Raw genomic sequence first — 16,789 nt, 5'->3', positions numbered from 1 at the left:
CCAGAGAAAGAGTCATCTTATGAATAGTCAGTGGAACAGCTAAATCATTATGAGTGACCAAAATGTTGTATACAACAGCTGTTACAGATTGAATTTGTCCCTCAAGTACTGTTGATGGTATTTTTTCTAGGAAAAATTATTCTATATGGGCTAGAGGCATTTACATAAAATTTTAAGTAAGGTAGATTTTAGTGTAAGATGGATTTTAGTGTGTGTAAAGCGGATTTATGTTATTATTTCTTACAGTTCAGTTTCCCAGGATCCATAGCCATAACAATCTCTTGTTCCCAGGTATTAGATATGAGTTCTCATGATTATGGCTCAAAACACCTCCACTATGCTTGCAAAGCATTATATAATGATAAATAATATACACATTTGTGCTTAAATTGTAAATATCCACTGCAACTGCTCAGTGAGATACAGGGATGAGGTTATATAAACTTGTGAGGTTACTGCTAGAATTATATCTTCTTTGATGCCCTATAAAACAAGTGTGTATTGGTCAATGAGGGGGGAACCCTTAGGATTGAGTGCACAAGCTGAAAATGCTGTGTGTGCTTTGATTCGTCCCCATTAAGGCTTAAGGGGATTTAGGGAAAGCACAAGTTAGCATCTGTCTCTATTGACCCCATTGAGATGTAAGGGTAGTTCTCCCTGCCACCACCTGTGATTAGGAAATTGCTGTAGGAGTTGTGCTCCCATTATCAGTGATCCTCTTGTGAGAAGACTAGACTGGAATAAAGTAAGATTATTAACCCCTTCAAAGCTGTCTCAGTGTCTTCCCTGTCTGACCAAATCAAGAGTAAACCTTGCTAGCAGCCTTTCTGTATGCTGTGTTCATCTGTCTTACAAAAACATACATATTCAATTACATGGAATAATAGATCTAGAACTAGAAGAAACCTGAAATGGTATCTAATCCAATACCTTCATGTTACAGATGAAGAAATTTGCCCAAGGTCAAATAGAGAGTAATGAAAGGTGGAATTTGAATCCAGATCTTCTGATTTTAGATTTGGTATTCTTTCTACTATACCATACTGCCTCCAAAGCCATTGTTACTGGATCATATTCCTGGACCACTTGCTATACTTCTTAATACCTTTTTCACATCAAGCTGGACAAGCCTATAAGACTTACAAGTGTACAAGTCTGCAGTCTTTGGTCTGTGGAAGATGGTCTTAAAACATTATGTATATAACATAACATTATGCATATCAGACTGGTCTTGAGGGTTTTTTGTTTTATTTTGCTTTTTGCTTTTACCTTTAAGAAAGCATATAGACTTCTCCAGATTTTGTCCCTTTAAGGAATAACAAATTCTGAGACACGAGAAAAGAAAGGGTTTTCTCCCCTGGCTGACCAGAGAATGGGCAGTCCATAGAAACAAAAGGATGAAGATAATTTATAAGATGAAAAGAAGATATCTTATAAAAATAAAAATATTTGTGAAGCCTAGAGAACTAAATATACCTTAAATAATTTGGAAAAATAAAGAGGAATAAAACAATGGGAGGTCAGAAAAGTATTTATTAGAAAAATTGCATTACTGAAACTCACAAATCATCACAAGTCTGAAACTGACCAATATTGGGGATATCTTTCATCCAAGGGTTCCCTGGCTTATCTGCCTTCATTCTGGTTACCTCTGAAATGCCTTTTGTTTTTCCTGCCTCACTAGAGAAAGGGTGTCCCTGCCCCCACTTCCATCATATCTTGTATCTAATCTGCATGACTTTTTATTCACCACTCAAATGTATTCCTATCTGAATAGACACAAACACTTCATCTATGTTATTGTTCAATCATATATTTTTTCCTACATCGATTTGCTTGCTGCTAAGCTCAATAATGCCCTTTTATATAGCTGTCTGTGTCAGTATTATTAAACTTTAAGAATGAGGTCCTGAAGGGTAAGGACCCTGACTTTTACCATCCTCTGTGAAATACCTAGCACTGTACTCTATGGAGAAGTATTGAGTAAAGGCTTGTGATAATAACAACTTAAAAACAGTTGTACTTCCCCTGAATCACCAAGTTTAAAAGTCATTTTATAGGTCCCATGATTCTTTAAAGGTGGTTTTAAAAACATTTGCCGCTAGAGCCCATTTTACGCTAGAGCTCATTATTATTATTTTTTTCAAAGAGTGCAATCCTGTGGTTTTGGCCATAACTCAATGAAAGGAAATTCATTACCTTAAACGAATGTTCTGAATCGTGTTTCATTCACCATGGAAACTGTCATAATCTGCTAAATAGAAACTAGATTTCTGACAAGAGAGAAAAAAATAAGGTTAATTGCCACATCACTTTATTTTATCATCTGAAGTGTTCAAGTTTCCTTTGGCTTTTCCAAGACAGTAAATTCTTTCTGTTCCTTGCTAGGGCTGTTTGAAGTCGCCGATGATTAAACCAAAGTTGTCTCTTCCTAGCCCACCATTTTCTAATGTTTTTTTCACAGAGACATTACAAAACACCACATGCCTAAACTTAAAAGTGGTGACACGGTGCACACACAAAAAGGCAGATTGTGCTCCATTTTCCTTTCCCAATCTGGTCATTCCTTTTTATCCTAGAGCTGTTCAGTTTGCTCACTCTTAAAAAAAAAAAAAACAACCCATCATTTAGGGAATGGCTAAAAAAGCTGTGGTATATGATTGTAACAGAATATTATTGTGCTATAAGAAATGAAAAGCAGAATATTTCAGAAAAACTTGGAAAGATTTACATGAACTGATACATAGTGAACAGAACCAGTAACAGCAATATTGTTCCATGAAGAACTGTGAATGACTTAGCTATTCTCAGCAATACAATGATCCAAGACAATCCCAAAGGACTAATGATGAAGCATACTATCTGCCTCCAGAGAAAGAACTGATTTTGATTGAATACAGATGGAAGCATGCTATTTTTCACTCTCTTTTTTCATTTTTTTCTTATTCTAGTCCTCTTGAAATGTTTTACATAAATTGCACATGTATCACCTATATCTGATTGCTTACTATCTCAGGGAGGAGAGGGGCAGGGAAGGAGAGAGGATTTGGAATTTGAAACTTAAAACTTTGGAGAGGGGAAGAAAGCTGAGGGAGGGGGAAGATGGCAGTCACTCTGTGGAGCAAAATCCCACATCTTCATCATCCCCCCCCTCCATTTTTTACAAATGTGTAAAACATATGTGAATGCTTCACCACAAGGCAGGAATGATAACAGTTCCTGCAAGCTTGCCTTAAAGACTTAATCTGAGAAGATATGATTACAGTTAAGGAGATGAGTTCTAAATTTGGAAAAGCCATCAAGGGTGGCTTTAGGACGCTAAGAATTGTGAATGATCATTTCCATATTCCCAACTCCCCTCCTTCAAAAAAAAAAAGAGGGAAAAAACATTGAAAATGGGAATGGAAGTTAAAATGAACAGATAGATCCATACATCCTTTTAGAAGTCAGACCTCCCAAGAATGTTTCTTAAACACTGGATACAGTTACCAAGGAAAATGGTGGGACCCCTTTTCTAGGAGAGGGCTAAAAATATGAGTTGAACTCTTCTGAACAAGATGGTTTAGAAGTAATCCTGCCCAGCTGGGATGCCTGAATTACAGGGTCTCCCATCTAGTCAGTATTCTATCTCTGATGGTTTTAGAATAAGGGGTGTAGTGAATGGGGAGGGGGGAAGGGAGGGTGGGAATAAAAAACAACAACCCCTTTCTTCAGTAAGGAAAAGCCTGGGCTGAATCTGAACCCAACCAAGCCTTTAATGACCAGTACTAATCAGATTTTATGATGTTGTACAGCACAAAGGGTTTTAAATCTCTCCCAGACCAAATACACAGTTGAATAGGAGGGGAAGGGAACTTCTTTTCTTTCTCAGGACTGGTCTCCAGCTGTTTCAAAAAAGAAAGAACAATTTGACAGCCTACCACAAAGCCAATGCACTAATTCTCCCTTACTTGTGAGCATACACAGTGGCTTACTTAGTACACCAAGTTCATGTGCATTGAGTTGTATTTGGCTGAGAGCAAAATGCTAAGATCAACACTAAAGTAATTTTCTTTGGTGAGCTGGTTGGTCTGACTTTTAATCCCTTAAACAACTTTTACCTCCAGACTCAAAATTACTATTTTGCATCCACTTGTACCTGAATTTATCACATTTACCTCTCCAATATCAAGATTAAGCTTCTGATAAAAATAACCTAGTTTCTAAATAATAGCTAATCTTTATATAGTACCTACTATGTGCTAGGCACTGTGCTAAGTGTTTTACAAATATTATCTCATTTGATCCTCACAACAACCTTGGGAGGTAGGTGCTATTATTATCCCTGTTTTACAGTTGAGGAAACTGAGGGAAAAAAATCAATGACTTACCCAGGATCCTACAGCTAGTGTCTGGGGTCAAATTGGAACTTAGGTCTTCCTGATTTCAGGTTCAGTGCTCTAACAATTGTAGCACCTAGTTTCCTATAGCTTATCAGACAAATATAAACAGGTAAACACTCCTAATGTCTAGGATTTTTCATTATAGCCACACAATTCCACAGCAAGTCTACTGCACTCGGGGGGGGGGGGGGGGTCATCAAAAAAAAAAAGTCACTAAGACAAAAATCTAATTGTATATGACTTCCAAAGAAGCTAGTTAGAGTAGATGACCCAACTACCTCTCAGTCCAAAATGCTGTGATCACCCTATTTTTTTGTTTCATCGTTTTTTGCTTGTTTTTTGTTTTTGTTTTGTTTTGTTTTTTGGAATTGGGTTTCCCTATCTCATCTAAATTGGAAGTGAAGTGGTTGGGCAATCACAGATCCCATCCAATTGTTGACTGGCATGAAAGCTTTGATCTGTTCCATTTCTGAGCTGGGCTGTTTTACCTTTCTATTTAGGCATTCTAGTAGAACCAGCTCCCAGGTGCTCACTATATTGTTGCTGACTTTTGTGTGGGTACCAGATTGGCTTGGTCTACTGCAACTCAAAACTTCCAAGATCCACCACGCAGCTTCCCAAAAGCAGGCGTGGGCCATCGTGGGGTCATTCTATCTCTTCCTGCTACATTCTTTCAATGTCAAGGGATGGCAATCAGGGTTATTGGTTGCTCTGTTTTTAAATTAGGAAGGTTGATTCAAAAATACTCTATCATCATGATCAGGCCAGTTGATTATTCACATTTGTTGTTCTACAGTTGTGTTTCTGAGGTCAATCATCTCACCCTGACCTACCCATCCAACTTTACTACTTGCTGTTTTCTAAAACACACTTTCTGATCTCAGACTGCTCTTCCTGCTATCCCATCAGAGGCAACATAGTGAAATGTATAGCATGTGGAACTTGGACTGGAGAAGACCTGGGTTCAGATCCCACCTTTGACCACAAACAACTCTAAACCTCAATTTCTTCATCTGTAAAATAGAGTGATTGGACTCAATGATCTCTAAGGTTTTTCCACCTCTAAATTCAGGATCCTTGATATACACCATGGTCTTATTCATTTCAGAATCTCTGTTCATAACTATTCCCTCCTGCCTGCAATGTCTTCTCTCATCCTATTTAGATCTGATCACTCCTTTTAAGTCTAGTTCAAGTGCATTCTCCTCCTTACACAAATACTCCAGCCTCCTCCCTCATCATTTCCCTAAGCTTTTCTTATTCTTTTAGGCAGCTCTTCACAAGTGAACATCAAGTCTTCCTCTGTTTCACGTATGGTAATTTTATCTTTCCTGACTGAGATCTTTGATTGTAGATAACAATGTTCTATTTCCAGAGTTGTCAGTGGCAAGAGGAAAAGATTCCTGGTCTTCAAGTCAGAAGACCTGGGTTCTAGTTCTGTCTAGTACTTACTAGCTTACTAGCACTTTTTTAAAAAGAAAACATAAATACATAAATTGTGCATAAATACATGCATGTATGTTGCATATATATGCATGTATGTATGAATTTTCCATATACAAAGAGCATAAGATAGGATTACATATGAAACCATGAGTATCTTGTACAGTATTTAAATTGTAGGATTGGGGGAATAACAAGTGGTCAATAAAGATTAATTTATTATGCAGAGGTGCCATGACATATGTACTAACTGGTTATAATCTAAGAAAACAGACAAATGACCAATACCTTTAGGTATACTTTAGAGATAAGAAACTCAGAGGCAGAGCAGAGAACCACATAATTCCCAAAACCATGCTGGAAAACTTTTCTTCCAAAACTTCCTCTAGCTTCAAATTGATTGGGGAGCAGATTTCTCATGAAACAGATATTTTTTTTGCTATCAATTTTTATTCATATCATAAATCATTAGTTGACATAGCATAATACTTACATTTGGTTTTGGCTAAACTTTCATACAATAAAACCAACCCCACCAGAACTAAATGACCACATTTTTAAAACCCCAATAGTAGAGATAGTCAGTTCAAATACTCCTAGGCATATTCACTACAAAAGAAAAAAGGAATATTTCCTTAGTAGTAAGATTAAAAAGGCTGAGGGTATGAAATTTTGAGTGAGTGCACTCAAATTAGTTCTTAAATTATCTAAGTACCTTGAGCAATGACAAGATCACTGTGGTCTAATATTCCAGGATTCTGTCCCAGGTTAGCCTTGTGTGCACATATCACAAAACAAAATTAATTCCACTTGCTTGCTCCATTCTGGGTGATTTCATCAGTGTAAGGTGCTCCACAATGAGGAAACTCCCTCCACCAATGCAGATTTGCACCTTGTCAATTTATGGACATAGAGAGCTCCCTCAGAGGACTGAAAAATTAGGGAACTTACCCAGAGCAAAACAGTCAGTGTGTGTCATAGGTAGAATATGAACCCATAACTAGGAGAACAGCTGTTAATCTATACCACACTCCCTGTCATCATACATGATTTGAATGCCATATTGACATATTTCTTAGTGAAAATGTAAAATTTCCTCCTGTTAAAATGCTTTAATTTGAACCAAAAAAATTAGGTGTAATGAAATGAAGTAAACAAGCACTAAGTGACTTGCCCATAGTCATGCATAATAAATGTCTAGGTCTAGATTTGAACTCAGGTCCTCTTGACCTAAAGGCCAGGTGTCTATCAATGGTGCCACTTAGCTGCCTCATGTTCAAATAATTTAGACATAATCACTAAAATAGGTCACCCATGGAAACTAAAAAGTGAATAACTATGTTAAAGAGATAACTGTAATGAATTAGAATGAATTCCATTGAGGCACTCTAATTAATGACTAATCAAAAAATGTTCCAAGTCATTAAATACTCATGTGGTCACAAACTTTGAGGTTTCCCTTAGACTGCAGACCTTACCACCAGAGGAGTCCAGGAGATTGCTAATCCCTAATCAGGTAACATTGTCTTTTATAATTTCTTGGATAGGTGCTGTATCCCTTAGATTGGGAGATCTTTTCGGAACAAGGAGAAGGCCTGACATGAACTTGTCTCCTCCTCGACTTGTTAAAAGTAACAAAAATGTTCAGCACCAAACAAGCATTTAATAAATGTTTGCTCTATGGCTGAATGAATCAAATTTGTTCCTAATTCATGGGAGGCCCATTAGTATTTTACATGTGTATGTAATTTCACTGGTGGGGAACTGTCCTCCAATAATGTAGACTGCCAGCCAATCTAAAGCTGGTAATGATGGAGAAAGGCCTAAAGTAGTACTTTTCAAAGGAGACTGGGTCCTGACCAACAGGTCTGTGATTAATCAATCAGAGAAGGGGAAGATTCTGCTTCCCCAGAATATCCAATTGTGGGACTCATTTCCCAGCACAAATATGCCTGCTATTATTCCTCAACACTCCTCAGCTTTGCTATCTTTGTACTGTAACAAGGTCTCAATCTCCCTGCCTTCTGACCAGGAAAGGCTCTTAGGGTAATTATAACCTAATCCAGGGGTGGGGAACCTCGATACCACAAGTTTGGTCTGCCGCATTTGAGGAGCTAGAAGGGCCACATGTAGCTTTGAGGCCACAGGTCGCCCACCCCTGAAACCCACAGTAGCAGTTGCCTGCTGACCCACCCACTCAGGCATACTTACCCTCTACACCCAGCCCATCCTTGCTATAGCTCATCTCATGCTATAGCAGACATTCTAGGAGGGTGGACTCTGATCTCTGTTTATTCAGTCATTTTAGCCATATCCAACTCCCCATGACCCCATTTTGGGTTTTCTTGGCAAAGATACTAGAGTGGCTTGCCATTTCCTTCACCACCTTATTTTACAGACAAGGTAACTGAAGCAAAAGGGGTTAAGTGACTTGCTGAGGGTCACACAGCTAATAAATGTCTGAAGTCATATTTGAACTCATGAAGATGAAATCTTCCTGTCTCCAAGCATAGGACTCTATCTACTGTGCCATCCAGCTGCTCTCCAGAGGAAATGAATAAAATTCCTCTTTCCTACCTCCTTTTTTTGGGGGGAGAGGATTTTGGGGAAGTGGCAGAGGATTAGTAACACTGATTGAGACAGATCACAGATCTCATTAGCTTATCTTTATCCCCAGAAACAGCCCTCCTCCAGACTCCTCTAATATTATTGAGAATGCTGCCATACTTTTAGTTGCCTTGGTTCATAATCTCAAGCTAGCATGCGTTAGAGGCAGGACATGACCCCAGTTCTCCCCAACTCCAAAATGCCCCCCTGTCTTTAGCCTATGTGCTTCAGATCTGGTCACATCATATCACAGGCAAAGCAGACTAGTTAGTTTCAAAGCCTCTCTGTAAAATTCTGACTCTCAAGGTCACCATTTTTTAAACCTTGGCATTTATTAGAATTAGAATTCCTGGAAGGTGATTCCATGGCCAGTTTGCACAACTGTGGTCATCCCACACTCAGATTCCATATCTGACTCAATATCAGAGCAGATATTTCAGTCTAGGTGGCAGGTTTACCCTACAAACTAGAAGTACCAAACTGTAACATGGCACCTTCCACTAATTCCATAACCAATTGGCCCATAGGAAGGACATTTGGAATGCCAAAATTTAACAACTACAAATGACATTTGCATCATGGTACAAAACAGTACAAACACAATTACCTAGTGGTTTTCTCATAATTTTCAACATGAAAAAAAGAGTGCAATTTCCCCAATGTTTCCTCTACAGATTCTTCTTTAGTATTTAAAATAACAGAACTGGAGAGTAAGAAATTATCATAGGGATAAATCCAACCCCCTTGTTTTATAGATGAAGAAACCAAGATAAAGTCTGTATTTTTTTTAACTCAAGATTATTTGGATATGTGGTAGAAAACAGAGCTCCTGACTTCCAATCAAAGGTTATTTCCACTCTGCCATATTGTTTCTCACAATAAACATTTACTTATACTGTGATGAACTACGATAACGTTAGAAAAACTAAAAGGCAAATTAATCTTTATCCTTTTAAAATTCCTATCACTAAATAGATTCAAACTGTGATCCATTATACATGCCACATATGTATGATGTAATGACAACTAATGAAGCAGAAAATTGCCCTCCTCTTTGGATATAGCATACAAATGATGCACAAATTGTGGTTCTATAAAAAGCAGGGTGTTTTAGATTTGGATTCATTTTGAGTTAAACCTTTAGATCTAAAATCTCAAAAGGTCTCAGGCTATTAGGACTAGAGGGGACCTTAGAGATCATTAGGTCTAATCTTCTAATTTTATAGAACAGGAAGTTGATGTCTACAGAGGGAAAGCTACTTTCCCAAGGTCACAGAGCTAATAAAAGGCAGAATCAGGACTGAGACCTAGGTCTCTAAATCCAGGGCTTTTCCCAGTATACTATACTGATTCTCTTACTATGGTCAAAAGTTAAATGAAAAATCAAATGGCACATATGTTTATGTATACACATGTGTATATATGCACACTAACAGTATGTATATATACACTAATGCATACTATATACAACTAACATTAACACTAATGCGTATTATATATATACAATGCATATATATACTAACATATACACATATGTATATACACACTAACACATATATACTAACACATATACATAGTAACATATGTGTATATGTGTATATATACACTATATACAGATCCATATATGCATATATATACATACACACATTTATGTATAGTAACACATACCCACATATATGTGTATACACACACATATATACATATATTATACACATTTGACTATATTAAAGCTCAAAGATAGTCAAAAGCCAGGGAATGAGAGCCTTTCTGAGGACCAAAAGCAGGGTTTCAGCTATAGTATTAACAACCCATATGAACATATTTAGTATTGTATACAAATGGAGGATAATATTTTAGCATTATGTGGCATCAAACTGAAGTTTTAAAATAGCTATTTGTGTAAAATGTGTATGCGAAAGAGTATTTTAAAAAGCACAATGGTAGAAAGTATGTCTTTTAAAAGAAAAAGAAAACACTTTTTCTCAACTTTACTAGTTGCTGTAATATAAAAGAAGAGGTATTATCCTAGTGTCATAGAGACTTCAGAGTTGGGGAGACCTGCAGTCAAATCCTGCCTCTGACACTCACTAGTTGTTTGGGCAAGTCATTTAAGCTTTAATGTACCCAAGGTAGTGAAGTGGAAAGAACAAATATTAATTAATTCCCTACTATGTACTAGGCACTGTGCTAAGCCCTTTACAAATATTACCTCACTTGATCCCTATAGCAATCCTCAGAAATAGGTGATATTATTATTTTCATTTTACAGATGAGGAAACTGAGGCAGACTTTTCCAAAGTCACATTGTGATTTACCCAGGATCACACAACTTTGTTAGGTCACATTTGAACCCAAGCCTTCCTCGCTCCAGATTTTTTATATAGTTTGAGAGATTCAGGGACCCCTCCCCCGCTCCAAAGACCAGAGTACTGGATAGGGTCATGTGGAATGAATTCACAGACTTAAGCATTCTTCAAGTCAAAGTGGCAAAGGTTTATTGTAATGCCAATATGGCGAGCAGAGCTTCTTAAGGAACTTGCAACCTAACAGGAATGATGCTGAAGCTTATATAGGAAAAGTAGTGGATTATCTGGCAAATTAGCTAGTTAGGTGATAACTTAAAACCTTGATCATTGAAAATCAGGGGAAGGGGTTTGTCAGGGGTATATTTTTGGCCTGTTACATCTGTAGCAAGATAGCTTTTGAGCTCTGGATTGAATATGATAACTTTATCAGTACATGATAATTCTATGGTTACAAGATCGTCCTGCTTTTTACAAAAGAATTTCTTCAGAGGTCAGCTTGTTCTTGTGATCGGGAAAGATAATTTGTTTTACTGGGGCCCCTTCACGAGTAATTGTGGGGAAAGGTAGTCTGTCTTACTGGGGCCCACTCATGAGTTATTGCTAGGTATGGTGTGCTTGGGCTGGGGAGAAAACTGTCAAGAATAGTGTTTTGAAGCTAGAGAGCAATGTGATCTTGGAATTGGGTCTAAGCACAAGCACACAAGTACCCCATCATTTTCACTGTATCATCTAGTTGCCTCAAATTCCTTTTCCACTACTTATTACCTGTATTAATCCAGGGCAAGTCAGTTAACTTTTCTTGATCTCAGTTTTCTCATTTATAAAATAAGAGGATTGGATTAGATATGAAATTCATTCCGGCTCCAAATCAATAATATTATCATTTGATACTCTACCAAGTTGTGGAGGGGGACAGATAGGAGGCACAGTGGATAGAGTGCTGGGCCTAGAGTCAGGAAGACTCATCTTCATGTGTTCAAATCTGGTCTCAGACACTTATTAGCTGTGTGACCCTGGGCAAGTCACTTAACCCTGTTTGCCTCAGTTTCTTCATCTGTAAAAAGAGCTCGAGAATGAAATGGCAAACCACTTCAGTATCTTTGCCAAGAAAACCTCAAATGGGGGTCATAAAAAGTTGGAAATGACTGAAAAATGACTAAACAACAATGAAGTCACAAAGGATTTGCTATCTGCATTGGTTAAAGGGAGTACTTACACTAGGAGTTCTACACTAATTTAAAAATCACACACTCTTGGTGTAATCACATATCGAAGTATGTTATAACTGGAAGAAGCCCAAGATATCATCAAGTTCAGTTCTCTCATTTTGCAGATGAAGTAAGAGAGATGGAAAAGTTAAGTGACTTGCTTAAAGTTACACAACTAAATAGCTGCTAAGACTAGAAACTGAGTCTCTTGACTTTCAGACCAGAGGTCCTGATATTTACAGTAAAATAGATTACACAAATATTCTTATAAAAATTCAAGTCTACTATGTTTCTAAGTCCAATCAGTCCAATCAAAATATTTATCAATGTATAGTAATTAAATACATCTGGAAAAATAAAATCAGTTCATAGCTTTATGGTATACTTACTAACACTCTAACAAAAGGGAAGCAATGTATTTCTTTTTTTGGCACAGAAAGAGCTAATTTTTTTGTTCTTTATGACTAAAACCAAGGATACAGCCAAAATCCCTGAAGTATGTGGAAATTAACATAAATTGGCAGTTCAAGTCTATAACCAACTATTGTATGAGACATAATGTACTTCCTTGAAGAAAAATAAGAAAGAATTCTGGTTTGTGAGGTTGCTTTGTGAAAACTTTATCTTCCATCCCTATTTAAATAAACACAAAATTAAGCAAAGCAGTCACTAATATTTGAATGGCCAAGTTTTACTCTGCACTGAAACTCTCATCCCAAATGTCACTGACATAAATAGATATGTCATTAGGCGAAAAAATATTGATTTCAGGAAAAAATTAATTCATGTATTTCTAAATACAGTATTTGGATATGACTTCCAAATTGTGGCATTGCAGTCACTACTGGGGTAGTTATCATGAGCTAAGCAAACAACAGAAATTATCTGATTCTCCACAGAATTTTTGCAGATTCAGCACTGGCCAAACTAACTACTATCTGAGATAAAACCATACCCCCACCTAAAGGCTCACATCCTCTGAATGCTTTTATTCCTCTTGCATTCCTTTCGATGTAACTTTTAGCAGAATGTTACAGTGGGATTCAAGGTCCTTCTTTTTTTACTCTCCTTGGATTATGAGGAAGCCCTAATTCCCCAATTTGAATTTTTTGCTGCAGCTGATGGCAGAGTGGGGAAAGAGTCCCTAGGAAACAAAAGAAACCACAAACCCAGCACAACTAAGCTGAGTAAGCCAGATTATGTTCTGATGTGTTCAGTAGTTTTGTCCTGCTGTGCATTTTCAAATACATCTCTGTTTCTTGTGTTAAGTATAGTTTACTTACTTAATGCTTTGGTCTGCATAAAAGGTAATAGTAACTTAAGGTAATAAATTGGGGGAAAGAATCTTCACCCAATACAGTAGTTACAAAGGAGACAACATTTAAAAGCACTTTGCAAACTTTAAAAAGTTCTATATAATCGCTAGGTATATAAATGCTAACGAGTTCCTAAAGCTACAATTCCTGCTATTGGGTAATGAATACTGTAACACTCTTTATGAGAGGTCTGCTTTATATTCCCACAGCATATGTTAAAAGATATTTTGCTGACTATGGCATTTTTTTTTTTATTTTTTATTTTTCGGCATCAACATAAAGACTCACAACAGACTACTTCCTCCAAACTTCAGGTTCAAGTTTTTTACATGGTCCAGCTGGAGAGCGTTTTAGCAAACTCATCACGCTGCATTCTAGTTAACTAGACTCTCAGGGTGGAAGGAGGAGCCTGAGGTCATTTAGTCCTGACCCCTTCACAAACTACAGTCTGAATGTTTTTTACATAAAGCACCTCAGAGTGATTAGTTAAGAAAAGTTCGTTTTGAAAGTTAAAAGGGAAGGAGGGATTAAAAGGCAAGAACGAGACGTCTTATTTCTTATCTTTTCGATCCTCCCTTGACAGTATTTCTTAAATCGAGTCTCCTGAATAACCTAGTCTTTAGAAATATTGTGCTTAATGAGGATTTAATTCAAAAAAGACCAAAGGAATTAACTTTTAAAAGGCCATGAACTTAAAGCTGACAGTGAATTTTCAGCTCTCAGATGGGGAATCTAGGAGCAACAGCTGCTCACTTTCTTTTGGGAACCAGCCAATGACGGGTCCTGGGAATTCAGTGAGAAGATTTAACCCACTATCCCCTTAAATTAGGGGAGAGAAGCTGGGGGGAAAGTGTGAGGATATTGTGGATTACTCCTGGTTAACTAGAAGCGGTCCATCTTAGGAGTAGGTGCCCAAAACAGTGCAGTTCAGCCCAAACTGGCCTGGTCAAATAGACCAGACAGTAATTACAAGGATGATGCGGCAGATAGGGTTTGGAGGAGGATCCATCTTTACCCCCTTAAACTCCACTATTGCTCCTTCTCCCCACCGCCACACTCCTGTCCCTGCCTCTATAACCACCATCCCAAGTCACGCCCAGAATGTCCTTAGCAGCTCCAGCACGGACACAGCGCAGTTCAATTTGGCCTTACCATTCTCATGTACCCCTAAAGCCCCTTGGCCCTTTTAGCCCCTCACCCTCCTGACTCACTCTCTGCAGCTGGTGCCACTTGCATCTCCCAGAGCAAGACAGCCGGCCAGCCCTTCGCCTTCTTCCATCCTTAGGCAGCTTCAAGGTTACCCTCTCCCTGCCCAGCATTGCAAGGCACCTGCACCCCCTCCTCTGTCCACTTGCAGCCCAAACCTAGAGGAGCATCCCAATCCTGGGAGGACCAGGTGAAAGAAGTAACTCCATCATCTAAGACTGACCCAGACAAGTAGCTCGCCAAGTTCCCAGCTTCGTGAGGGTCTAGATCCTGAACAGGAGGGAGGGGGGCGAGCGGGGATGCCAAGAGGGATCAACGCAGCGGTCCAGAGAGGTTCACTTACCCATGACTGCGAAAGGGGAGTGGATGCTTGTGGCGCTGACTTCTCTAGCCGGGGGTTGCAAAAGCTGGACTGGGAGGGCTGGTCAAGTTTGCAGGTATTGCTCTGGGGCTGTGGTCGCTGCTGTCGCTGTCCCGACTCGCCGCTGCTAGCTCTCTCTCCCTGCTAAGTCGGGGCTGGCACAAGGAAAGGAGGGGGAGAAGGGCACGTGCAGCAGCGAGCTCCACGCGGGCGGGGGTGAGCGGGCAGGGGAAAGCCAGGCTCTGTCTCTCGCTCTCTCTGGCTTCGGCTCGCGCCACTGGGGCTCAGCTAGCACCGGGGCTGGCCGCGCCAGGGGGAGCTGACGTCAGAGCCGGGGGCTTTGTGAGCACGGAATGAATGGAAGTCAAAGCAGGCTGGGAAGCCCGCAGCTTCCTTTGGGATCCCTGAGCAGAGGCGAGGGACTTGTTGGGAGGGGTATTTGTTCACCCGCTGTGGGAAGGTCAGAAGATCCTCCCGCGCTGGGGAGGGCAGGAATACTTAGAAATCGCCAGTTCTACCCGGAATGCAACGCCACTGCTTAGCAAAAGGAAGCAGAACCTTCCTATTCTATAGCTTAGTTGGATGGGCCTTTGACAGGAAAGCCAAACAGGTGTCAATTCAAATCCCTTGAAAATATGCTCATTACAATGAGCAATAATGTTGCATAAATATAGCATGTTCAACACTTTTCTATCAATAGATATTGATTTAACATCTTTAGTTTGCAACGCCAACACGCTTCTCTTTTGAACAGTATTACTAATAACTTATTTTTATAGTATGAAAATTTTGCCAGTTACATTACTCATAGCAGCTCCTAGCCATCCTCCATGACTGGAGAGTTATGTAAGCAATTCCCAATAATTCAATGACCTGTGTTTTAGTTGGCGTGGGAACTCCTTCCACCAAACTACACCACAATAAAGTTAATTTGTGGTTTTAGCCAGTGTTGTCTAAGACCGAGTTGGGATTCGAACCCAGAGACTCCTGACTTGGAATCCCTGCACCTTTCAGTCCCATTACTGCCAGGGTGGTAATAGTAGTACATTGAGAAGGCAGATTTGGCTCAAAAATTTTTAAATAATGATTTCTTAAAGAGTTTTGGGAAAGAAAGGAGTGAGTAGAAGGTCTCCCTCTCACTGGTGGGAAAGATCCTGGCTCTGGAGCTTGAAGGGAACCTTTAGAGATCATTTAGTCCAATTCTCTCTTCTTATGAATGACACCCAGAGAAGAAAAGTGACTTAATGTTACTGAGGTGGCAAGTCTTAGCAGTCAGGGCTTAAGTCCAAGTCCTCTGACTCCAAAGTGTCTGCTCTTCCCACTCCAGCAGTCTGTCTTGATTAAGGGAAAACAATATGGAGACAGAATTGTGCAAAGAATAATGGTATTTTTTTAAAAAGGGTGGAGAAATGTGGAGCGTATGCAAGTTACATGTCTTATTTCCACCAGTCCCACAGCAATAACCAAGCAATGCCAATCTCCATACTATAAAAACAAGAGGTATCTCACTTGACAGACTCCTTTTCCTCCACAAGAGGTCCTCTCTTGAGGTCTGTATATACAGGGATCCTACTAGGCAATGATACCCAATGGATGTCACTATGATAGGAAAGGGAAGGGAAGGACAAAGAAGGAAAGCACTCAAGGCTCTTGCTACTTGTTAAAGGCAAAAAGGGATCCATCCCAAGTTTTGTTTTTGGAAGGAAGCTCTTTGGTTTATTCCTACATCCTATGGGGCTACAGGGTACTTTGGTAGAAATGCTAGGAATAGAAAGGAAAGCCTATCTCCATTACAAGCTGAAATAGTATTTTGGTGGCATATTGTCTCATTCTGATACATAGTGAGATACAAGCTTAAGCTGTTATGCAACAAGATGAAAGTCTACCCTTTTGTCCACTTTCTGTCATTCCTTAGAAATCCTGGATCTTTTTCCACCAGAGAAAAAAGGAGGAGCAGCTG

At 39.1% G+C, this 16,789-nt stretch overlaps 1 protein-coding gene across 3 annotated transcripts in view; it reads right to left on the bottom strand.

Moving 5' to 3' along the window:
- GPM6B (glycoprotein M6B) overlaps positions 1 to 15,302 on the bottom strand; it is a 224,312-nt gene extending 209,010 nt beyond the window's left edge. Inside the window, exon 1 of one of the 3 annotated variants that reach the window (XM_072614350.1) lies at positions 14,812 to 15,302. In XM_072614350.1, the coding sequence (XP_072470451.1) occupies positions 14,812 to 14,815 (4 nt within the window). In that variant the 5' untranslated portion in view covers positions 14,816 to 15,302. The remainder of the gene's footprint in view (positions 1 to 14,811) is intronic. The other 2 variants (XM_072614348.1, XM_072614345.1) reach the window with 2 other exon arrangements.
- Between the last annotated feature and the right edge of the window lie 1,487 nt (positions 15,303 to 16,789).

This window comes from Notamacropus eugenii, chromosome 5, assembly GCF_028372415.1.
Source record: "Notamacropus eugenii isolate mMacEug1 chromosome 5, mMacEug1.pri_v2, whole genome shotgun sequence".
Classification (NCBI taxonomy): Eukaryota; Metazoa; Chordata; class Mammalia; order Diprotodontia; family Macropodidae; genus Notamacropus; species Notamacropus eugenii.
This window is presented reverse-complemented; position numbering and strand designations above follow the sequence as displayed.